At 38.7% G+C, this 25,205-nt stretch overlaps 2 protein-coding genes across 2 annotated transcripts in view; both read right to left on the bottom strand.

Annotated features, from left to right (window-relative positions):
• LOC130277497 (mucin-2-like) overlaps window positions 1-16,433 on the bottom strand; it is a 68,219-nt gene extending 51,786 nt beyond the window's left edge. Inside the window, exon 1 of the mRNA XM_056528172.1 lies at window positions 16,430-16,433. Coding sequence (XP_056384147.1) covers window positions 16,430-16,433 — 4 coding nt within the window. The remainder of the gene's footprint in view (window positions 1-16,429) is intronic.
• An 860-nt stretch (window positions 16,434-17,293) lies between these two features.
• LOC130277496 (mucin-2-like) overlaps window positions 17,294-25,205 on the bottom strand; it is a 307,722-nt gene continuing 299,810 nt past the window's right edge. The window contains exons 37-39 of the mRNA XM_056528171.1: window positions 19,934-19,993; window positions 17,775-17,837; window positions 17,294-17,322 (exon numbers count right to left, since the gene is read on the bottom strand). Coding sequence (XP_056384146.1) covers window positions 17,294-17,322; window positions 17,775-17,837; window positions 19,934-19,993 — 152 coding nt within the window. The remainder of the gene's footprint in view (window positions 17,323-17,774; window positions 17,838-19,933; window positions 19,994-25,205) is intronic.

Below are 25,205 nucleotides of genomic sequence, written 5' to 3'. Positions count from 1 at the left end.
AAGAAACTTAGCCTTAGAAATTTTTGTTATATACTTACTTGCTGTTGAGATCCTGGCTGTAGTTCTAGTATTTACAGCTGTACTTGCTGGCTTAGGGGCTGCAGTTTAACAATATAAAACAATATTTAAAATTTGATTTAAATTACATTTAGATTTAAAAAAAAAACATTTGAGAATAAGTTGCATCTGTACCCTGACTCTGTAACAGACTCTGAATCCACCAATATATGTTTTCTATAATACATTTACTTGTAGCTGAACTCTTGGCCACAGTTCTGGTAAATTGAACAATAATCAGGTATAGGATGACAGCAATATACAATGAACTAATAGTTATAGCACAAAAGCAGATTTATCTGATCTTTGTTGTTACAGATGAGCCCAGTGGAGAGATCAGCTGCTGTATACTACAGAGGAAGTTAAGTTCTTTTCAGTCTGACCACAGTGCTCTCTGCTGACATCTCTGGCCATGCCAGGAACTGTTCGGAGCAGGAGAGGTTTGCTATTATGGGATTTGTTCCTGCTCTGGACAATTCCTGACACGGACAGAGGTGTCAGCAGAGAGCACTGTGGTCAGACAAAAAAGAACAACTGAAGCACTAGAAGAATTAGGATTAAGATTTTTTAATAGAAGTGATTTACAAATCTGTTCAACTTTCTGTATCCAGTTGATATATAAAAAAATTATTGTTTTGCACCGGAGTGCTTCTTTAACCCATTGGGGAAAGAGACCATTCTGACCCTATGAACGAGAGCATTTTTTGAAAATCTGACCTCTGTCTCTTTAGGCATTAATAACTGCTGATGCTTTTACTTAAGAATTTTATTCCGATATTGTTTTTTCATGACATATTCTACTTTATGTTAGTGGTAAATTTCGTTGATAATTGCATCATTTATTGGTGAAAAATTCAAAAATGTCATGAAAAATGGGAATATTTAGCATTTTTCCAACTTTGAAGCTCTCTGCCTGTAAGGAAAATGGACATGCCAAATAAATTATATATTGATTCACGTATACAATATGTCTACTTTATGTTGGCATCATAAGGTTGACATGCTTTTACTTTTTGAAGACATCAGAGAGCTTCAAAGTACAGCATCAATTTTTCACGAAAATTTAAAAATCAGAATTTTTCAGGTACCTGTTCATTTTTGAAGTGAGTTTTGAAGGTCTTCATGTAAGAAGTCCTTTATGTAAGAAGTCCCCCAAAATGGACACCATTATGAAAACTGCACTCCTCAAAGTATTCAAAATGACATTCAGAAAGTTCAATCTTCCGGATATAAACTGGAAAACCAAAATAGCTAGTTCTGCCAGGAGTACGGATATTCTAAATTTCCTACTGGGATTATCTCTACAACAAGTGGTTGAGGAGCCAACCCGGAGGGAGGCCATTTTGGATTGGGTATTCACAAATGGGAATTTGGTAAATAATGTTCTTGTTGGCGAAGGCTGGAGATCTAGTGATCACCAATCAGTGTGGTTTAATATAAGAACAGTGAAGGAGTCACACCACACAAAAACAAAAGTTTTAGATTTTAGAAAACAGACTTTTCAAAAACGAAATTAGTCATAAATGAGTCCTTATCATACTGGAACAAATTACATGGAGTTCAGGAGAAATGGGACTACTTAAAAGATGCTTTTTTGAAGGCAACAAAAAATTGCATTAGACTTGTCAGTAAAAGCAGAAAAAGGAAGAGACCACTGTGGTACTCAGCAGAAGTGGCCAAAATCATAAAAAACAAAAAACTAGCATTTAGTAATTATGAAACAACCCAGAGCAATGAAGATAGGGAAATCTACAAGACTAGGCAGAAAGAGGCCAGGCAGGCAAGAACTTCTAAAGCGCAGGCAGAAGAAAAACTGTGTCTGTGAAAAAAGGGGATAAAACATTCTTCAGATATATAAATGAAAAAATGAAATTCAAACAAGGAATACCTAAATTAAAAACAAAGGAAGGAAGGTGTGTAGAAGAGAATAAGGGGCTAGCTGACTGCCGTAATGAATACTTCTGTTCAGTTTTTACAGAAGAAAAAGAAGGAAAAAGACCTCCATTAGAGAGGAAAACTAAGGAATCGTTTGATGCATGTGTCTTTACAGAGGAAGAGGTTCTATGTTTGCTGTCTTAAGTGAAGACAAATAAATCACAGGGGCCTGATGGGATACACCCAAAATTATTAAAAGAGCTTAGTGGTGAGCTAGCAAAACTGTTAACAGATTTATTTAACCAATCACTGGTAACAGGAGTCATCCCGGAAGATGCCCATTCACAAGAAAGGTAGTAGGGAGGAATCAAGCAACTATAGGCCAGTAAGTCTGACATTAATAGTGGGTAAATTAATGGAAACCCTTCTAAAGGATAGGATTGTGGAACGTCTAAAATCCTATGGATTGCAAGATGAAAAACAACATGGGTTTACGTCAGGGAGATCATGTCAATCAAATCTTATTATGGGTGACTAAAATAATAGATGGTGGAGAGGCAATAGACATCGCATATCTAGATTTTAGTAAGGCTTTTGACACTGTCCCACATAGAAGACTTATCAATAAACTACAGTCATTGAGCTTGGACTCCCATATTGTTGAGTGGATTAGGCAGCGGCTGAGTGACTGACAACAGAAGGCTGTAGTCAATGGAGAATATTCAGAGCAAGGTCTTGTCACCAGTGGGGTACCTCAGGGATCTGTACTGAGGCCAATTTTGTTTCATATCTTCATTAGTGATATCGCAAAAGGTCTCGATGGTAAGGTATGTCTTTTTGCTGATGACACAAAGATATGTAAAAGGGTTGATGTTCCTGGAGGGATACGCCAAATGGAAAGGGATTTAGGAGTAATTATTGCAGAAGACTTAAAGGGGTACTCCGCCCCTAGACATCTTATCCCCTATCCAAGGGATAGGGGATAAGATGTCAGATCACTAGCAGAGTGCTTGGATGTATAGGGAGAGGTATAAGCAGTAGAAAGAGAGAAGTGCTCATGCCGCTGTACAGAACACAGGTGAGACCTCACTTGGAGTATTGTGCGCAGTACTGGAGGCCGTATCTCCAGAAGGATATAGATACCCTAGCGAGAGTTCAAAGAAGAGCTACTAAACTAGTACATGGATTGCAGGACAAATCTTACAAGGAAAGGTTAAAGGACCTTAACATGTACAGCTTGGAAGAAAGAAGAGACAGAGGGGATATGATAGAGACTTTTAAATACATAAAGGGAATCAACACAGTAAAGGAGGAGAGCATATTTAAAAGAAGAAAAACTACCACAAAAGGACATAGTTTTAAATTAGAGGGGCAAAGGTTTAAAAGTAATATCAGGAAGTATTACTTTACTGAGAGAGTAGTGGATGCATGGAATAGCCTTCCTGCAGAAGTGGTCACTGCAAATACAGTGAAAGAATTTAAACATGCATGGGATAAGCATAAGGCTATCCTTCATATAAGATAGGACAAGGGACTATTGATAGGATACAGATTATTGGGCAGACTAGATGGGCCAAATGGTTCTTATCTGCCAACACATTCTATGTTTCTATGTTTGTTAGATGTTTCTCAGGAATAGCAGCAAAGTGGAGGAGAAAATTCAAAATCTTCATTTTTTACACTAACATGTTCTCGTAGACCCATTTTTTTTTCATTTAATTTCATTTACCCCTTCATTCAAGGGGTAAAATGAGAAAATGCCCCCCAAAATCTGTACAATGCTCAGAAGCGAGGATGCATCATTGGGCTTTTGTAGAGAGAATTCAGAACAGGGAACCGGCAGCTCACTCAGACTGATCGGGACCATCGGGGTGTCCCAATCAGCTGCACGGACAGGAGGAGGGTCCCTACCTGCCTCCTCCTTGTCCGATCGCAGAATGACTGCTCAGTGCCTGAGATCCAGGCAGGAGCAGTCGAGCGCTGAAAACACTGATCAATGCTATGCTATTGCATATCATTGATCAGTGTGGGCAATCAGTGTAATGCATGTTATAGTCCCCTATGGGGGCAATAACATTGCAAAAAATAAAAGAAAGTAAAAAAAAAAACTGAAAAAGGTGATTTAACCCATTCCCTAATAAAAGTTTGAATTACCCCCCTTTTCACATAAAAAAAATATGTAAATAAAAATAAATATAAACATGTGAGGTATAAATATGCGTGTATGAATTTCCGAACAATAAAAATATATTAATAATTAAACCACACGGTCAATGGCGTACACGTAAAAGCCTGTTTTTGGTCACTTTTTATACCATAAAAAATGAATAAAAAGCAATCAAAAAGTCAGATCAAACCAAAAATGATACCAATAAAAATTTCAGATCACGGCACAAGAAAATTAGCCCTCATACCGTCTTGTATGTGCAAAAAATTTAAAAGTTATAGGGGTCAGAAGAGGACAATTTTAAACCTATACATTTTCATTCATGTAGTTATGATTTTTCGCAGAAGTAAGACAAAATAAAACCTATATAAGTAGGGTATCATTTTAATCGTATGGACCTACAGAATAAAGAGAAGGTTTCATTTTTACAAAAAAAATACACTGCATAGAAACGGAAGCCCCCAAAAATTACAAAATGGCTTTTGTTTTTTCTATTTTGTCGCATAATGATTTTTTTTCGGGTAAAATGACTGATATCATTACAAAGTAGAATTGGTTTAGATACTGGGTATTGCTGTCCTTTAGTAAGGCCTGGGCTGTGATATAAAAGCGTAGGTGCTGTGTAGTGCAGTCCTTTATAAGAATACGATAGGGTAGATACCTGTTTGATTTTATCAAAATAGATTTATTGAAATACAAAATATATATATAATATATATATATATATATATATATATATATATATATATATATATATATATATGTATATAGAAAGAGATATTGTTTGTACAATTGTTGTGTATCTGGAGGTGGCTGCAGGGCTCTTGCTGCCTACCTCTACCACACAATGATCTTGTTGGGTCACAGGTACTGTGTCACAAAGTAGAATTGGTGGGGCAAGAAATAAAGACATTATATGAGTCTGTAGGTGCAAAATTGAAAGTGTTATGATTTTTAGAAGGTGATGAGGGAAGAATTAAAATGCAAAAACGGAAATATCATGCGTACTTAAAGGGGTACTCCGCTGCTCAGCGTTTGGAACAAACTGCTCCGAACACTGGAGCCCGCGCCAGATTTGCATTGAGGGGGTGGAGCGTGACATCATGAGGGGTGGGGCTATGATGTCACACCCCCTCAGTGCAAGTCTTTGGGAGGGGGTGTGACGGAACAGTTTATTCTGTAGGTCCATACCATTACAAGGATACCCAATTTATATCCTTATAGTTGGGGTTTTAGGAGCTACAGTAAATAATCATATAAAGAAAGTCAGTAATATGAACTGATCATACCATTATAGCACCTTGCCATTAATAATATTTAATTATCTTTGTTATTACTTCTGTCCCAACTGGACTAGTCATGCAGCTAATAATATATGTTGGCCATTTATGGCCTTTTAGTTGATTTAACCATGTGAGGGCCTATTTTTTTATTGATCAAGTTGTATCAAGTAATACCATATGTGTATGTTTTCAAGCATGTTCACGTGTGAATAATCCACAAGCATATTATGTTGTTACCAACTGTTTGCAGAATTTCAGCTGTGGGTACCCCTTAGCGGAATCATTTTGTGGGAGCGTACCCTTATAATGTTTTATCAGCATTGCCAGGTGTAAAAATGATTTTCATGTTATTTATCATGTATTTGTACCTTATTTGGTGCATAAACCTGTGATCTATTATTCACTTACTTGTAGATGAAATCCTGGCCTCTGTTCTAGTAGTTACAGTTTTTGTACTTGCTGTTCCAGATGCTGCAGTTAAACAATATGTATTTGTGCCTTATTTGGTGCATAAAACTGTGATCTATTATTCATTTACTTGACTCATTAGACTCATTTAAAAAAAAATTCTTTAAAAAAAATAACAAATAAGTGCAAAAGTAGAATCTTTACTTGTAACATACTCTGAATTAGGAGTGGCACCCGCTGTGATCTGACCTTAATGGCAGGTACTACAGCTCCCAACATGGAGCACACTCTGCTCCATGCTGACAGCTGAAGTACCTGCATTAATAGACAGATCGCAGCAGGTGTCACATCTGACACCCACAGCAATCGTCCTTCATCCTTCTGAGATGCGGAGCAGCTTTCTCCTGCGCTCCACATCTCTGCACTATCCTCCGGGCCAGCCAGTGATGTTTTTCCTGACGTTTTTTACCTGGAGTGGAAATTGCATTTTGGCCCTTTTGATGTTTAAAAAAAAAAAAAAAAGGATGCAGTAGGGATGGGAAAATTTTTTTTTTAATTTTTATTGAAATTTTTTTTTATATTACATACAAAATTTGTATACATTTTTAAACAGGGATCAATTTATGTGGGCAGGCAGGGATCTAAAAATGTATTTGACAATAATAAAAATGTAGAAAAGGGCCATTTAAATGTAAAACATTTTTAAATTAATTTTGTTACAATTTTTATTAGTAAGGTCTTTTAATAATGTGTTTAATAAAGTGTGTGTGTGTGTGTATGAGTGTTTCACTTTTTTCTTAATTTTTTTTACAATTCTTAGGTAGTAATACTACTCCCAGCATGGAACATACTGTTCCATGATGGGAATAGTAGTTCCTGTACTAAAAGACAGATTGCCCCAGGTGACACTCCTGACACCCAATGCTATCGTCCATAATATAGCAGAGATGCGGAGCGGCTCTATACAGCTCTCGCATCTCTGCTCTGTACTCCAGGCTAGCCAGTGATGTGAATAGAATTCACATGACTCATTCATATTTTCCGCCCAGCCCAGAGTGGTGATTGGCCAAATGGTGGCAGCCAACACCTTCTCTCAGCGGGAAATATGAATCAGTGATGTGAATTTATATTACACAGTATAGTCCAGAGATACGTAGGGCAGGAGAAAGCCATTCCGCATCTCAGAAGGATGAAGAACGATCGCAGCAGGTGTCAGGAGTGACAGCCGCTGTGATCTGTCCTTAACTGCAGGTACTACTGCTCCCAACATGGAGCACACTCTGATCCATGCTGGGAGCTGTAGTACCTGCATTAATAGATAAACAAAACAAACGTGAGGAAACTGCACACCCTGGGGAAAAAAAATAACCATAGACATTAATTTTAAGCGGTGCCCATTTATTGGCTACCCATAAATATTCAGTATCGTGCCCAAAATTAAAAGGGCAACAATGGATGACTTCCCAATTATGTGTATGAAAAAGCCTGTATTTTATAGACTCCAATTTTCAAAAATTTGTATTAAAAAATAGCCAATCTTTATTGATACATAATGTACAACATACAGTAAAACATCATATTAATAGCCAGAAGGAATGCAACAACAAAAGGCGGCAGCCTGGGACGTGTATAATAAATACCTACAAGCGCTAAACAATTATAAAGAGCAGTGTGGACAATCTAGGTAAAATGGTAAAGGACTATACCATAAAAAAAGAAGGGGCCATGCAGTCTATAAGCATAGATAGTAGTAAAGGCACAATAATGTGAATGACTAATTACTATAACCATGTGCATAAATTGCACACTCAGGGTACAGGCCAAAGAAAGTGCAAGTGCAAAAAGTGCTATGCTGCTATATTAAGACTGGCCACCTAAACCACCACACTGTAGTCTGAGAGTCGTGAGTCCCAGTATGCCGCCACCCCAACAAGTATTTCAGTCCGGAGACCTTCATACCTGCATTAATAGACAGATCCCAGCGATCTGTCTATTAATGCAGGTACTACAGCTCCCAGCATGGAGCAGAGTGTGCTACATGTTGGGAGCAGTAGTACCTGCAGTAAAGGAAAGATCACAGCGGGTGTCACTCCTGAGACCCGCTGTGATCCTCCTGTATAACGTATAGATGCGGGCGGTCGGCTGCTCTTCTATGGTCCCCTGCACTGCCATATATATGCACCTATTCATATTTCCAGCAGAGAGTTGTGATTGGCTGGAACTATCTGGCCAATCACAGCTCTCTGCAGGAAATATGAATAGGTGTATATATACTGCAGTGCAGGGGACCATAGAAGAGCGGCCAGCCGCAACTGTACATTATACAGGAGGATCGCAATGGGTGTCAGAAGTGACTCCCGGGCGATCTGTCAATAAGTACAGGTACTACTTCTCCTATCATGGAACAGTGTGTATTTTTATAATTTTTTTTTAATAGTATCCTACGACATTTTATTAAAAAAGGTATCGCCATCCCTTTTTTGGATCACTAAAGTCCAAAAAAGAATAAAAAACGCTTGCAAAAACGCCAGGATTAAAACCCACATGGCGTTTTTCTTGACGTTTTTTACTCCCACAGACTTCTATGGGAGAAAAACGTCACGATTTCAGGGAAAAAAAAGGCATAGGCTCAACATGCTGTGACTTTGCAAAATTGCCAAGGAGCTGAAAAAACACCAAAAGAAGAAAGAAAAAAAACGCCAAAAGGATTTAAAAACCGTTAAACTGAAAACGCAAAGTAGAAAAAAGAATTTACTGATTTCTCATTCATTTACAGACTTTTTTTTTGGGGGGGGGGGGGGGGGGTAGGGGAAACGCACAAAAAAAAAAAAAGAACAAGAAGAAACTTAGCCTTAGAGTTTTTTTGTTATATACTTACTTGCTGTTGAGATCCTGGCTGTAGTTCTAGTATTTACAGCTGTACTTGCTGGCTTAGGGGCTGCAGTTTAACAATATAAAACAATATTTAAAATTTGATTTAAATTACATTTAAATAAAAAAGAAAAAAACATTTGAGAATAAGTTGCATCTGTACCCAGACTCTGTAACAGACTCTGAATCCACCAATATATGTTTTCTATAATACATTTACTTGTAGCTGAACTCTTGGCCACAGTTCTGGTAAGTTGAACAATAATCAGGTATAGGATGACAGCAATATACAGTGATCTAATAGTTATAGCACAAAGGCAGATTTATCTGATCTTTGTTGTTACAGATGAGCCCAGTGGAGAGATCAGCTGCTGTATACTACAGAGGAAGTTAAGTTCTTTTCAGTCTGACCACAGTGCTCTCTGCTGACATCTCTGGCCATGCCAGGAACTGTTCAGAGCAGGAGAGGTTTGCTATTATGGGATTTGTTCCTGCTCTGGACAATTCCTGACACGGACAGAGGTGTCAGCAGAGAGCACTGTGGTCAGACAAAAAAGAACAACTGAAGAATTAGAAGGATTAGGATTAAGATTTTTTAATAGAAGTGATTTACAAATCTGTTCAACTTTCTGTATCCAGTTGATATATAAAAAAAATAATTGTTTTGCACCGGAGTGCTTCTTTAACCCATTGGGGAAAGAGCCCATTCTGACCCTATGAACGAGAGCATTTTTTGAAAATCTGACCTCTGTCACTTTAAGCATTAATAACTGCTGATGCTTTTATTTAAGAATTTTATTCCGATATTGTTTTTTCATGACATATTCTACTTTATGTTAGTGGTAAATTTTCGTTGATACTTGCATCATTTATTGGTGAAAAATTCAAAAATTTCATGAAAAATGGGAATATTTAGCATTTTTCCAACTTTGAAGCTCTCTGCCTGTAAGGAAAATGGACATGCCAAATAAATTATATATTGATTCACATATACAATATGTCTACTTTATGTTGGCATCATAAGGTTGACATGCTTTTACTTTTTGAAGACATCAGAGAGCTTCAAAGTACAGCATCAATTTTCAAATTTTCCACGAAAATTCAAAATCAGAATTTTTCAGGGACCTGTTCATTTTTGAAGTGAGTTTTGAAGGTCTTCATGTAAGAAGTCCTTTATGTAAGAAGTCCCCCAAAATGGACACCATTATGAAAACTGCACCCCTCAAAGTATTCAAAATGACATTCAGAAAGTTCAATCTTCCGGATATAAACTGGAAAACCAAAATAGCTAGTTCTGCCAGGAATACAGATATTCTAAATTTCCTACTGGGATTATCTCTACAACAAGTGGTTGAGGAGCCAACCCGGAGGGAGGCCATTTTGGATTGGGTATTCACAAATGGGAATTTGGTAAATAATGTTATTGTTGGCGAAGGCTTGAGATCTAGTGATCACCAATCAGTGTGGTTTAATATAAGAACAGTGAAGGAGTCACACCACACACAAACAAAAGTTTTAGATTTTAGAAAACAGACTATTCAAAAACGAGATTAGTCATAAATGAGTCCTTATCATACTGGAACAAATTACATGGAGTTCAGGAGAAATGGGACTACTTAAAAGATGCTTTTTTGAAGGCAACAAAAAATTGCATTAGACTTGTCAGTAAAAGCAGAAAAAGGAAGAGACCACTGTTGTACTCAGCAGAAGTGGCCAAAATCATAAAAAACTAAAAACTAGCATTTAGTAATTATGAAACAACCCAGAGCAATGAAGATAGGGAAATCTACAAGACTAGGCAGAAAGAGGCCAGGCAGGCAAGAACTTCTAAAGCGCAGGCAGAAGAAAAACTGTGTCTGTGAAAAAAGGGGATAAAACATTCTTCAGATATATAAATGAAAAAATGAAATTCAAACAAGGAATAACTAAATTAAAAACAAAGGAAGGAAGGTGTGTAGAAGAGAATAAGGGGCTAGCTGACTGCCGTAATGAATACTTCTGTTCAGTTTTTACAGAAGAAAAAGAAGGAAAAAGACCTCCATTAGAGAGGAAAACTAAGGAATCGTTTGATGCATGTGTCTTTACAGAGGAAGAGGTTCTATGTTTGCTGTCTTAAGTGAAGACAAATAAATCACAGGGGCCTGATGGGATACACCCAAAATTATTAAAAGAGCTTAGTGGTGAGCTAGCAAAACTGTTAACAGATTTATTTAACCAATCACTGGTAACAGGAGTCATCCCGGAAGATTGGAAATTAGCAAATGTCGTGCCCATTCACAAGAAAGGTAGTAGGGAGGAATCAAGCACCTATAGGCCAGTAAGTCTGACATTAATAGTGGGGAAATTAATGGAAACCCTTCTAAAGGATTGGATTGTGGAACGTCTAAAATCCCATGGATTGCAAGATGAAAAACATGGGTTTACTTCAGGGAGATCATGTCAAACAAATTTTATTATGGGTGACTAAAATAATAGATGGCGAAGGGGCAGTAGACATTGCATATCTAGATTTTAGTAAGGCTTTTGACATTGTCCCACATAGAAGACTTATCAATAAACTACAGTCATTAAGCTTGGACTCCGATATTGTTAAGTGGATTAGGCAGCGGCTGAGTGACTGACAACAGAAGGTTGTAGTCAATGGAGAATATTCAGAGCAAGGTCTTGTCACCAGGGGGGTACCTCAGGGATCTGTACTGGGGCCAATTTTGTTTCATATCTTCATTAGCGATATCGCAAAAGGTCTCGATGGTAAGGTATGTCTTTTTGCTGATGACACAAAGATGACACAAAGGGTTGATGTTCCTGGAGGGATACGCCAAATGGAAAATGATTTAGGAAAACTAGAAGAATGGTCAGAACTCTGGCAACTGAAATTTAATGTGGATAAATGCAAGATAAGGCACCTGGGGCATAAAAACCATCAGGCAGAATATAGAATATTTGACACAGTCCTGACCTCAGTATTTGAGGAAAGGGATTTAGAAGTAATTATTGCAGAAGACTTAAAGGGGTTCTCCGCCCCTAGACATCTTATCCCCTATCCAAAGGATAGGGGATAAGATGTCAGATCGCCGCGGTCCCGCTCTTGGGAACCCCGGGGTTCGCTGCTGCAGCACCCCGCTATCATTACTGCGCAGAGCGAGATTGCTCTGCACGTAATGACGGGCAATACAGGGGCCGGAGCATCGTTACGTCACGGCTCCGCCCCTCATGACGTCAAGGCCAGCCCACGTCAATACAAGTCTATGGGAAGGGGGCATGGCGGTCGTCACGCCCCCTGCCATAGACTTGCATTAAGGGGACGAGCCGTGATGTCATGAGGGGCGGAGCCATGACGTCACGCTGCTCCGGCCCCTGTATCGCCCGTCATTGAGCACAGAGCGAACTCACTCTGTGCAGTAATGATGGCGGGGTGCCGCAGCGGCGATCCCCGGGGTCCCCAGCAGCGGGCCCCTGGCAATCTGACATCTTATCCCCTATCCTTTGGATAGGGGATAAGATGCCAAGGGCAGAGTACCCCTTTAAAGGTAGGAAGACAATGTAATAGAGCAGCAGGAAACGCTAGCAGAGTGCTTGGATGTATAGGGAGAGGTATAAGCAGTAGAAAGAGAGAAGTGCTCATGCCGCTGTACAGAACACTGGTGAGACCTCACTTGGAGTATTGTGCGCAGTACTGGAGGGCGTATCTCCAGAAGGATATAGATACCCTGGCGAGAGTTCAAAGAAGAGCTACTAAACTAGTACATGGATTGCAGGACAAATCTTACAAGGAAAGGTTAAAGGACCTTAACATGTACAGCTTGGAAGAAAGAAGAGACAGAGGGGATATGATAGAGACTTTTAAATACATAAAGGGAATCAACACAGTAAAGGAGGAGAGCATATTTAAAAGAAGAAAAACTAACACAAAAGGACATAGTTTTAAATTGGAGGGGCAAAGGTTTAAAAGTAATATCAGGAAGTATTACATTACTGAGAGAGTAGTGGATGCATGGAATAGCCTTCCGGCAGAAGTGAAGGAGTTTAAACATGCATGGGATAAGTATAAGGCTATCCTTCATATAAGATAGGACAAGGGACTATTGATAGGATACAGATTATTGGGCAGACTAGATGGGCCAAATGGTTCTTATCTGCCGACACATTCTATGTTTCTATGTTTGTTAGATGTTTCTCAGGAATAGCAGCAAAGTGGAGAAGAAAATTCAAAATCTTCATTTTACACACTAACATGTTCTCGCAGACCCATTTTTTTATTCATTTAATTTCATTTACCCCTTCATTCAAGGGGTAAAAGGAGAAAATGCCCCCAAAATCTGTACAATGCTCAGAAGCGAGGGAACATCATTGGGCTTTTGTAGAGAGAATTCAGAACAGGGAACCGGCAGCTCACTCAGGCTGATCGGGACCACCGCTGTGTCCCGATCAGCTGCACGGACAGGAGGAGGGTCCCTACCTGCCTCCTCCTTGTCCGATCGCCGAATGACTGCTCAGTGCCTGAGATCCAGGCATGTAGTCATGATTTTTCCCAGAAGTAAGACAAAATCAAACCTATATAAGTAGGGGATCATTTTAATCGTATGGACCTACAGAATAAAGAGAAGGTTTCATTTTTACAAAAAAAATACACTGCATAGAAACCGAAGCCCCCAAAAATTACAAAATGGCTTTGGTTTTTTCAATTTTGTTGCATAATGATTTTTTTTCGGGTAAAATGACTGATGTCATTACAAAGTAGCGCATAGACGTAACTTGTATAGACGTTACTTGTCTGGGGTAAGAGGAAATATGTTAATGTAACATCCTAAAAAATCAAGAACAACATATTTCATATGCAATATATTTATTGATTAACCCCTTAAGGACTCAGGGTTTTTCCGTTTTTGCACTTTCGTTTTTTCCTCCTTACCTTTTAAAAATCATAACCCTTTCAATTTTCCACCTAAAAATCCATATTATGGCTTATTTTTTGCGACGCCAATTCTACTTTGCAGTGACATTAGTCATTTTACCCAAAAATGCACGGCGAAACGGAAAAAAAAAATAATTGCGCGACAAAATCGAAAAAAAACGCCATTTTGTAACTTTTGGGGGCTTCCGTTTCTACGCAGTGCATATTTTGGTAAAAATTACACCTTATCATTATTCTGTAGGTCCATACAATTAAAATGATACCCTACTTATATAGGTTTGATTTTGTCGCACTTCTGGAAAAAATCATAACTACATGCAGGAAAATTTATACGTTTAAAAATGTCATCTTATGACCCCTATAACTTTTTTATTTTTCCACGTACGGGGCGGTATGAGGACTCATTTTTGCGCCGTGATCTGAAGTTTTTATTGGTATGAGTTTTGTTTTGATCTGACTTTTTGATCACTTTTTATTCATTTTTTAATGTTATTAAAAGTTACCAAAATACGCTTTTTTGGACTTTGGAATTTTTTTGCGCGTACGCCATTGACCGTACGGCTTAATTAATGATATATTTTTATAGTTCGGACATTTACGCATGTGGCGATACCACATATGTTTATTTTTAATTTTTTTTACACTCTTTTATTTTTTTTTATGGGAAAAGGGGGGTGATTCAAACTTTTATTAGGGAAGGGGTTAAATGACCTTTATTAACACTTTTTTTTTTACTTTTTTTTTGCAGTGTTATAGGTCCCATAGGGAGCTATAACACTGCACACACTGATCTCTCATCCTGATCACAGGCGTGTATTAACACGCCTGTGATCAGCATTATCGGCGCTTGACTGCTCCTGCCTGGATCTCAGGCACGGAGCAGTCATTCGTCGATCGGACACGGAGGAGGCAGGTAAGAGCCCTCCCATTGTCCGATCAGCTGTTCGGGACGCCGCGATTTCACCGCGGCTGTCCCGAACAGCCCGACTGAGCAGCCGGGATACTTTCAGTTTCACTTTAGAAGCGGCGGTCAGCTTTGACCGCCGCTTCTAAAGGGTTAATACCGCACATCACCGCGATCGGTGATGTGTGGTATTAGCCGCGGGTCCCGGCCGTTGATTAGCGCCGGGACCCACGCGATATGATGCGGGATCGCGGCGCGATCCCGCTTCATATCGCGGGAGCCGGCGCAGGACGTAAATATACGTCCTGCGTCGTTAAGGGGTTAAAGTACAACACTGTAATCGTGTAGCAACTGGTGTGGGCCAGTATTTTTTAACAAGCACAAAAATTAGATAGTATACTTAGGATTGAGCATGAGTAAGGTGTGACTAGTATGTCCCTATCTATTAGCCCTGCCTGGCGATACTGTAAGTCCCCTGTCCTAGTGACCTGGGCCTACACTGGAACCTCCTATTTGCCCTAGGCTGTAGAGGGGATGCGGAAACAATACTGTGGCGTTGCCAAGATACAGTTGACCGAGGCTAATAGCCCGACAGATCCAATATACAGTATTTGATCCTAGATATCACGCTTAAGGTGTTTAGAGGTGTAACATACATGTGGTAAAAATAATAATACAGTATCAGAACCCGAGGGGGGTAGCCAGGGGTATGTAGTAGTATTCACGTTTAAAACCCACAATTGTATGTGTTGCATAGGTAGAGATATACTTATGCATTACACAGAGATTGCATTAATCCAACACGTTTCGCTTATCCGTGTGAGTACAGATAGCTCCTCAGGGATTCTCGTGGAGAATACTTGCAGAAATAAGGTCATGGGAGACCGTACATATAGTAGCAATGCATCATCACATGTAGATTGAAGAAGCGTACATTAGATATACTTGTATGGTGATATGATGAGAGTGACACACTGATCTGGACAGCTGCGTATGAATATCAGTCTTGGGTCCGGGTGCTTGGTGACTCCTCCTATCAGGATGTTGAAAAAGAATCTCCACTCTGATATAGATGAAGTCGAGTAGGTGTAGATACTAGAGATCCCTAGGGCACATGATAGACTGCGGTAGCGGGGTCCCAAGGGGAGAGGTAGGGAGAAGTCCAGAAGGTACGGTTCCGGGGCTGGCGGGGAGGCCCAGGAGAAGTAGGATGGTTCTGGTCCCTCGGCGTCCGGGTAGTGAGGCTGTCCGTGCGTCATCTAGTATCTAGTATCTACACCTACTCGACTTCATCTATATCAGAGTGGAGATTCTTTTTCAACATCCTAATAGGAGGAGTCACCAAGCACCCGGACCCAAGACTGATATTCATACGCAGCTGTCCAGATCAGTGTATCACTCTCATCATATCACCATACAAGTATATCTAATGTACGCTTCTTCAATCTACATGTGATGATGCATTGCTACTATATGTACGGTCTCCCATGACCTTATTTCTGCAAGTATTCTCCACGAGAATCCCTGAGGAGCTATCTGTACTCACACGGATAAGCGAAACGCGTTGGATTAATGCAATCTCTGTGTAATGCATAAGTATATCTCTACCTATGCAACACATACAATTGTGGGTTTTAAACGTGAATACTACTACATACCCCTGGCTACCCCCCTCGGGTTCTGATACTGTATTATTATTTTTACCACATGTATGTTGCACCTCTAAACACCTTAAGCGTGATATCTAAGATCAAATACTGTATATTGGATCTGTCGGGCTATTAGCCTCGGTCAACTGTATCTTGGCGACGCCACAGTATTGTTTCAGCATCCCCTCTACAGCCTAGGGCCAATAGGAGGTTCCAGTGTAGGCCCAGGTCACTAGGACAGGGGACTTACAGTATCGCCAGGCAGGGCTAATAGATAGGGACATACTAGTCACGCCTTACTCATGCTCGATCCTAAGTATACTATCTAATTTTTGTACTTGTTAAAAAATACTGGCCCACACCAGTTGCTACACGATTACAGTGTTGTACTTTAATCAATAAATATATTGCATATGAAATATGTTGTTCTTGATTTTTTAGGTCATTACAAAGTAGAATTGGTTTAGATACTGGGTATTGCTGTCCTTTAGTAAGGCCTGGGCTGTGATATAAAAGCGTAGGTGCTGTGTAGTGCAGTCCTTTATAAGAATACGATAGGGTAGATACCTGTTTGATTTTATCAAAATAGATTTATTGAAATACAAAATATATATAATATATATATATATATACATATTTATATATATATATATATATATATATATGTAATTAAATGTATATATATATATATATATATATATATATATATATGTATATGTATATAGAAAGAGATATTGTTTGTACAATTGTTGTGTAGCTGGAGGTGGCTGCAGGGCTCTTGCAGACTACCTCTACCACACAATGATCTTGTTGGGTCACAGGTACTGTGTCACAAAGTAGAATTGGTGGGGCAAGAAATAAAGCCATTATATGAGTCTGTAGGTGCAAAATTGAAAGCGTTATGATTTTTAGAAGGTGATGAGGGAAAAATTAAAATGCAAAAACGGAAATATCCTGCCTCCTTAAAGGGGTACTCCGCTGCTCAGCGTTTGGAACAAACTGCTCCGAACACTGGAGCCGGCGCCAGACTTGCATTGAGGGGGTGGGGCGTGACATCATGAGGGGTGGGGCTATGATGTCACACCCCCTCAGTGCAAGTCTTTGGGAGGGGGTGTGACGGAACAGTTCATTCTGTAGGTCCATACCATTACAAGAATACCCAATTTATATCCTTATAGTTAGGGTTTTAGAAGCTACAGTAAATAATCAGATAAAGAAAGTCACAAATATGAACTGATCATACCGTTGTAGCACCTTGCCATTAATAATATTTAATTATCTTTGTTATTACTTCTGTCCCAACTGGACTAGTCATGCAGCTAATAATATATGTTGGCCATTTTTGGCCTTTTAGTTGATTTAACCATGTGAGGGCTTATTTTTTTATTGATCAAGTTGTATCAAGTAATACCATATGTGTATGTTTTCAAGCATGTTCACGTGTGAATAATCCACAAGCAGATTATGTTGTTACCAACTGTTTGCAGAATTTCAGCTGTGGGTACCCCTTAGCGGAATCATTTTGTGGGAGCGTACCCTTATAATGTTTTATCAGCGTTGCCAGGTGTAAAAATGATTTTCATGTTATTTATCATGTATTTGTACCTTATTTGGTGCATAAACCTGTGATCTATTATTCACTTACTTGTAGATGAAATCCTGGCCTCTGTTCTAGTAGTTGCAGTTTTTGTACTTGCTGTTCCAGATGCTGCAGTTAAACAATATGTATTTGTGCCTTATTTGGTGCATAAAACTGTGATCTATTATTCATTTACTTGACTCATTAGACTCATTTTAAAAAATTTGTCTTAAAAAAAATAACAAATAAGTACAAAAGTAGAATCTTTACTTGTAACATACTCTGAATTAGGAGTGACACCCGCTGTGATCTGACCTTAATGGCAGGAACTACAGCTCCCAACATGGAGCACACTCTGCTGAAGTACCTGCATTAATAGACAGATCGCAGCAGGTGTCACATCTGACACCCACAGCAATCGTCCTTCATCCTTCTGAGATGCGGAGCAGCTTTCTCCTGCGGTCCACATCCCTGCAATATCCTTCGGGCCAGCGAGTGATGTTTTTTCTGAAATTTTTTACCTGGAGTGGAAATAGCATTTTGGCCCTTTTGATGTTTTTTTTAAAAAAAAAAAAGGATGCAGTAGGGATGGGAAAATTATTTTTTAAATTTTTATTGAAATTTTAATTTATATTACATACAAAATTTGTATAAATTTTTAAACAGGGATCAATTTATGTGGGCAGGCAGGGATCTAAAAATGTATTTGACAATAATAAAAATGTAGAAAAGGGCCATTTAAATGTAAAACATTTTTAAATTAATTTTGTTACAATTTTTATTAGTAATGTCTTTTAATAACGTGTTTAATAAAGTGTTTGTGTGCGTGTGTGAGTGTTTCACTTTTTTCTTAATGTTTTTTACAATTCTTAGGTGGTAATACTACTCCAAGCATGGAACACACTGTTCCATGATGGGAATAGTAGTTCCTGTACTAATAGACAGATTGCGCCAGGTGTCACTCCTGACACCCAATGCTATCGTCCATAATATAGCAGAGATGCGGAGCAGCTCTATACAGCCCTCGTATCTCTGCTCTGTACTCCAGGCTGGCCAGTGATGTGAATAGAATTCACATGACTCATTCATATTTTCCGCCCAGCCCAGAGTGGTGATTGGCCAAATGGTGGCAGCCAATCCCTGCTCTCAGCGGGAAATATGAATTAGTGATGTGAATTTATATTACACAGTATAGTCCAGAGATACGGAGGGCAGGAGAAAGCCATTCTGCATCTCAGAAGGATGAAGAACGATCGCAGCAGGTGTCAGGAGTGACAGCCGCTGTGATCTGTCCTTAACTGCAGGTACTACTGCTCCCAACATGGAGCACACTCTGATCCATGCTGGGAGCTGTAGTACCTGCATTAATAGATAAACAAAACAAACGTGAGGAAACTGCACACCCTGGGGAAAAAAATGAACCATAGACATTAATTTTAAGTGGTGCCCATTTATTGGCTACCCATAAATATTCAGTATCGTGCCCAAAATTAAAAGGGCAACAATGGATGACTTCCCAATTATGTGTATGAAAAAGCCTGTATTTTATAGACTCCAATTTTCAAAAATTTGTATAAAAAAATAGACACTTTTTATTGATACATAATGTACAACATACAGTAAAACATCATATTAATAGCCAGAAGGAATGCAACAACAAAAGGCGGCAACCTGGGACGTGTATAATAAATACCTACAAGTGCTAAACAATTATAAAGAGCAGTGTGGACAATCTAGGTAAAATGGTAAAGGACTATACCATAAAAAAGAAGGGGCCATGCAGTCTATAAGCATAGATAGTAGTAAAGGCACAATAATGTGAATGACTAATTACTATAACCATGTGCATAAATTGCACACTCAGGGTACAGGCCAAAGAAAGTGCAAGTGCAAAAAGTGCTATGCTGCTATATTAAGACTGGCCACCTAAACCACCACACTGTAGTCTGAGAGTCGTGCGTCCCAGGATGCCGCCACCCCAACAAGTGTTTCAGTCCGGAGACCTTCATACCTGCATTAATAGACAGATCCCAGCGATCTGTCTATTAATGCAGGTACTACAGCTCCCAGCATGGAGCAGAGTGTGCTACATGTTGGGAGCAGTAGTACCTGCAGTAAAGGAAAGATCACAGCGGGTGTCACTCCTGAGGGGGGAAACGCACAAAAAAAAAAAAAAAAAAAACAAGAAGAAACTTAGCCTTAGAGTTTTTTTGTTATATACTTACTTGCTGTTGAGATCCTGACTGTAGTTCTAGTATTTACAGCTGTACTTGCTGGCTTAGGGGCTGCAGTTTAAAAATATACAACAATATTAAAAATTTGATTTAAATTACATTTAGATTAAAAAATAAACATTTGAGAATAAGTTGCATCTGTACCCAGACTCTGTAACAGACTCTGAATCCACCAATATATGTTTTCTATAATACATTTACTTGTAGCTGAACCCTTGGCCACAGTTCTGGTAAGTTGAACAATAATCAGGTATAGGATGACAGCAATATACACTGATCTAATAGTTATAGCACAAATGCAGATTAATCTGATCTTTGTTGTTACAGATGAGCCCAGTGGAGAGATCAGCTGCTGTATACTACAGAGGAAGTTAAGTTCTTTTCAGTCAGACCACAGTGCTCTCTGCTGACATCTCTGGCCATGCCAGGAACTGTTTGGAGCAGGAGAGGTTTGCTATTTTGGGATTTGTTCCTGCTCTGGACAATTCCTGACACAGACAGAGGTGTCAGCAGAGAGCACTGTGGTCAGACAAAAAAGAACAACTGAAGCACTAGAAGGATTAAGATTTTTTTAATAGAAGTAATTTACAAATCCGTTCAACTTTTTGTAGCCAGTTGATATATAAAACATTTTTATTTTTACACTGGAGTGCTTCTTTATCCCATTGGGGAAAGAGCCCATTTTGACCCTAAGAACGAGAGCATTTTTTGAAAATCTGACCTCTGTCACTTTAGGCATTAATAACTGCTGATGCTTTTACTTAAGAATTTTATTCCGATATTGTTTTTTCGTGACATATTCTACTTTATGTTAGTGGTAAATTTCCGTTGATACTTGCATCATTTATTGGTGAAAAATTCCCAAATTTCATGTAAAATGGGAATATTTAGCATTTTTCCAACTTTGAAGCTCTCTGACTGTAAGGAAAATGGACATGCCAAATAAATTATATATTGATTCACATATACAATATGTCTACTTTATGTTGGCATCATAAGGTTGACATGCTTTTACTTTTTGAAGACATCAGAGAGCTTCAAAGTACAGCATCAATTTTCCAATTTTCCACGAAAATTCAAAATCAGAATTTTTCAGGGACCTGTTCATTTTTTTAAGTGAGTTTTGAAGGTCTTCATGTAAGAAGTCCCCCAAAACCAAAATAGCTAGTTCTGCCAGGAGTACAGATATTCTAAATTTCTTACTGGGATTATCTCTACAACAAGTGGTTGAGGAGCCAACTCGGACAGAGGCCATTTTGGATTGGGTATTCATAAATGGGAATTTGGTAAATAATGTTATTGTTGGCGACGGCTTGAGATCTAGTGATCACCAATCAGTGTGGTTTAATATAAGAACAGTGAAGGAGTAAAACCACACAAAAACAAAAGTTTTAGATTTTGAAAACAGACTTTTCAAAAATGAGATTAGTCATAAATGAGTCCTTATCATACTGGAACAAATTACATGGAGTTCAGAAGAAATGGGACTACTTAAAAGACACTTTTTTGAAGGCAACAGAAAATTGCATTAGACTTGACCACTGTGGTACTCAGCAGAAGTGGCCAAAATCATAAAAAACAAAAAACTAGCATTTAGTAATTATGAAACAACCCAGAGCAATGAAGATAGGGAAATCTACATCACTAGGCAGAAAGAGACCAGGCAGGCAAGAACTTCTAAAGCGCAGGCAGAAGAAAAACTAGCTCAGTCAGTGAAAAAAGGGGATAAAACATTCTTCAGATATATAAATGAAAAAAGGAAATTAAAACAATGAATAACTAAATTAAAAACAAAGGAAGGAAGGTGTGTAGAAGAGAATAAGGGGCTAGCTGACTGCCGTAATGAATACTTCTGTTCAGTTTTTACAGAAGAAAAAGAAGGAAAAAGACCTCCATTAGAGAGGAAAACTAAGGAATCGTTTGATGCATGTGTCTTTACAGAGGAAGAGGTTTGCTGTCTAAAGTGAAGACAAATAAATCACAGGGGCCTGATGGGATACACCCAAAATTATTAAAAGAGCTTAGTGGTGAGCTAGCAAAACTGTTAACAGATTTATTTAACCAATCACAGGTAACAGGAGTCGTCCCGGAAGATTGGAAATGAGCAAATGTCGTGCCCATTCACAAGAAAGGTAGTAGGGAGGAATCAAGCAACTATAGGCCAGTAAGTCTGACATCAATAGTGGGGAAATGAATGGAAACTCTTCTAAAGGATAGGATTGTGGAAGGTCTAAAATCCTATGGATTGCAAGATGAAAAACAACATGGGTTTACTTCAGGGAGATCATGTCAAACAAATCTTATTATGGGTGACTAAAATAATAGATGGCGAAGGGGCAGTAGACATCGCATATCTAGATTTTGGTAAGGCTTTTGACACTGTCCCACATAGAAGACTTATCAATAAACTTCAGTCATTGAGCTTGGACTCCCATATTGTTGGGTGGATTAGGCAGTGGCTGAGTGACTGACAACAGAAGGTTGTAGTCAATGGAGAATATTCAGAGCAAGGTCTTGTCACCAGTGGGGTACCTCAGGGATCTGTACTGGAGCCAATTTTGTTTCATATCTTCATTAGTGACATTGCAAAAGGTCTCGATGGTAAGGTATGTCTTTTTGCTGTTGACACAAAGATATGTAAAAGGGTTGATGTTCCTGGAGGGATACGCCAAATGGAAAATGATTTAGGAAAACTAGAAATTGAATGACTGGTCAGTGCCTGAAATCCAGGCAGAAGCAGTCGAGCGCTGAAAACACTGATCAATGCTCTTCTATTGCATATCATTGATTAGTGTGGGCAATCAGTGTAGTGCATGTTATAGTCCCCTATGGGGGCTATAACATTGCAAAAAAATAAATAAAAAAAAAATAAACTGAAAAAGGTGATTTAACCCCTTCCCTAATAAAAGTTTGAATTACCCCCCAATGTGTAAATAAAAATAAATATAAACATGTGAGGTATAAATATGCGTGCATGAATTTCCGAACAATAAAAATATATTATTAATTAAACCACACGGTCAATGGTGTACACGTAAAAGCCTGTTTTTGGTCACTTTTTAAACCATAAAAAATGAATGAAAAGCAATCAAAAAGTCAGATCAAAACAAAAATGGTACCAATAAAAATTTCAGATCACAGCACAAAAAATGAGCCCTCATATTGCCTTGTATGTGCAAAAAATTAAAAAAGTTATAGGGGTCAGAAGAGGACATTTTTAAACCTATACATTTTCATGCATGTAGTTATGATTTTTCCCAGAAGTAAGACAAAATCAAACCTATATAAGTAGGGTATCATTTTAATTGTATGGACATACAGAATAAAGAGAAGGTTTCATTTTTACAAAAAAAAAATACACTGCATAGAAACGAAAGCCCCCAAAAATTACAAAATGGCTTTTGTTTTTTACATTTTGTCGCATAATGATTTTTTTTTCGGGTAAAATGACTGATGTCATTACAAAGTAGAATTGGTTTAGATACTGGGTATTGCTGTCCTTTAGTAAGGCCTGGGCTGTGATATAAAAGCGTAGGTGCTGTGTAGTGCAGTCCTTTATAAGAATACGATAGGGTAGATACCTGTTTGATTTTATCAAAATAGATTTATTGAAATATAAAATATATATATATATATATATATATATATATATAGTTTATGTATATGAGTATATAGAAATAGATGTTGTTTGTACAATTGTTGTGTAGCTGGAGGTGGCTGCAGGGCCCTTGCAGCCTACCTCTACCACACAATGATCTTGTTGGGTCACAGTTACTAGGTCACAAAGTAGAATTAGTGGGGCAAGAAAAAAAGCCATCATCAGTCTGTAGGTGCCAAACTGAAAGCGTTATGATTTTTAAAATGCAAAAATGGAAACACCCTGCATCCTTAACCCCTTTACCCAGAACGATCGGTATACAGTCGGCTGCTGAAGTGGGTTCGCGCAGAGTGCCGGGTATACCCGTCCTTCACATAATTGCAGCTGCTGTGGCATCCCACGGGCTGAACTTTTCAACTCCGGTTATCTCCGGCAAGCGAGAAGTTCTGCTTAACCCCTTCACGCAGAACGCTGCATTTATACGTTGGATGACGCGATTCCTTTGCGCCATACTATGGTTGCAAAACTGTGATCCTCCATATGTTGCAAAACTACAACTCCCAGCATGCCCAGACATCCAATGCCATTTGCTGTCTGGGCATGCTGGGATTTGTAGTTTTGCAAGATCTGGAGGACCACAGTTTGGAAATCACTGTGCAGTGGTCTCTAAACTGTGGTATTTCCATACTCAGAAGAAATTGGGTTAAAAATTTTGGGGGCATTTTCTCCTATTACCCCTTGTAAAAATTGTAAATTTGGGTAAAAAACTGCATTTTAGTGGAAATAGTTTTTTTCATTTACACCTCCCACTTTAACGAAAAGTCGTCAAACACCTGTGGGATGTTAAGGCTCACTGTACCCCTTGTTACATTCCTTGAGGGGTGTAGTTTCCAAAATAGTGTGCCATGTGTTTTTTTTTTGCTTCCTAAATGCAACATACCCCCCAAAAACCATTTCAGCAAAATTTGCTCTCCACAATCCCATTGTGGCTCCTTCCTTTCTGAGCCCTCTAGTACACCCGCAGAGCACTTTACATCCACATATTTTTTTTTTGGGGGGGGGTTCTCCTTTTACCCTTTGTAAAAATTCAAAAAAGGGTCTACAAGAACATGTAAGTGTAAAATTTTAAGATTTTGAATTTTTTCCTTCACTTTGCTGCTATTCCTGTGAAACACCTAAAGGGTTAACAAACTTTCTGAATACCATTTTGAATACTTTGAGTGTGTAGTTTATATAATGGGGTCATTTATGGGGTATTTCTCACAGAAAGGTCTCTCAAATCTATTTCAAACTGAACTGGTCGCTGAAAAATTCTGATTTTGAAATTTTCATGAAAAACTGGAAAATTGCTGCTAAACTTTGAAGCCCTTTAATGTCTTCAAAAAGTAAAAAAAAATTCAACTTTATGATGCCAACATAAAGTAGACATATTAGCCCTCATTTACTAATGTCAACCCAACTTTTTTTGTCGGGTTGTGCGACCAAACTTGTGTCGCACAGACCATGCGACACAAATTTGGTCGCACAACCCGACAAAATATATCATCACTCCAAGTGTTTTTTAAACCCGTCAAAATGGGCGTGGTTATCACAAAAAGGGGCGTGTTCCTGACAAAACAGAAAAAACACTCGGAGTATGAAGAACATTTGTCTACACTAAAACCC

Source organism: Hyla sarda, chromosome 6, assembly GCF_029499605.1.
Source record: "Hyla sarda isolate aHylSar1 chromosome 6, aHylSar1.hap1, whole genome shotgun sequence".
NCBI classification, from domain to species: Eukaryota; Metazoa; Chordata; class Amphibia; order Anura; family Hylidae; genus Hyla; species Hyla sarda.
The sequence above is the reverse complement of the archived record's forward strand: the minus strand, read 5'-3'. Positions and strand labels throughout refer to the sequence as shown.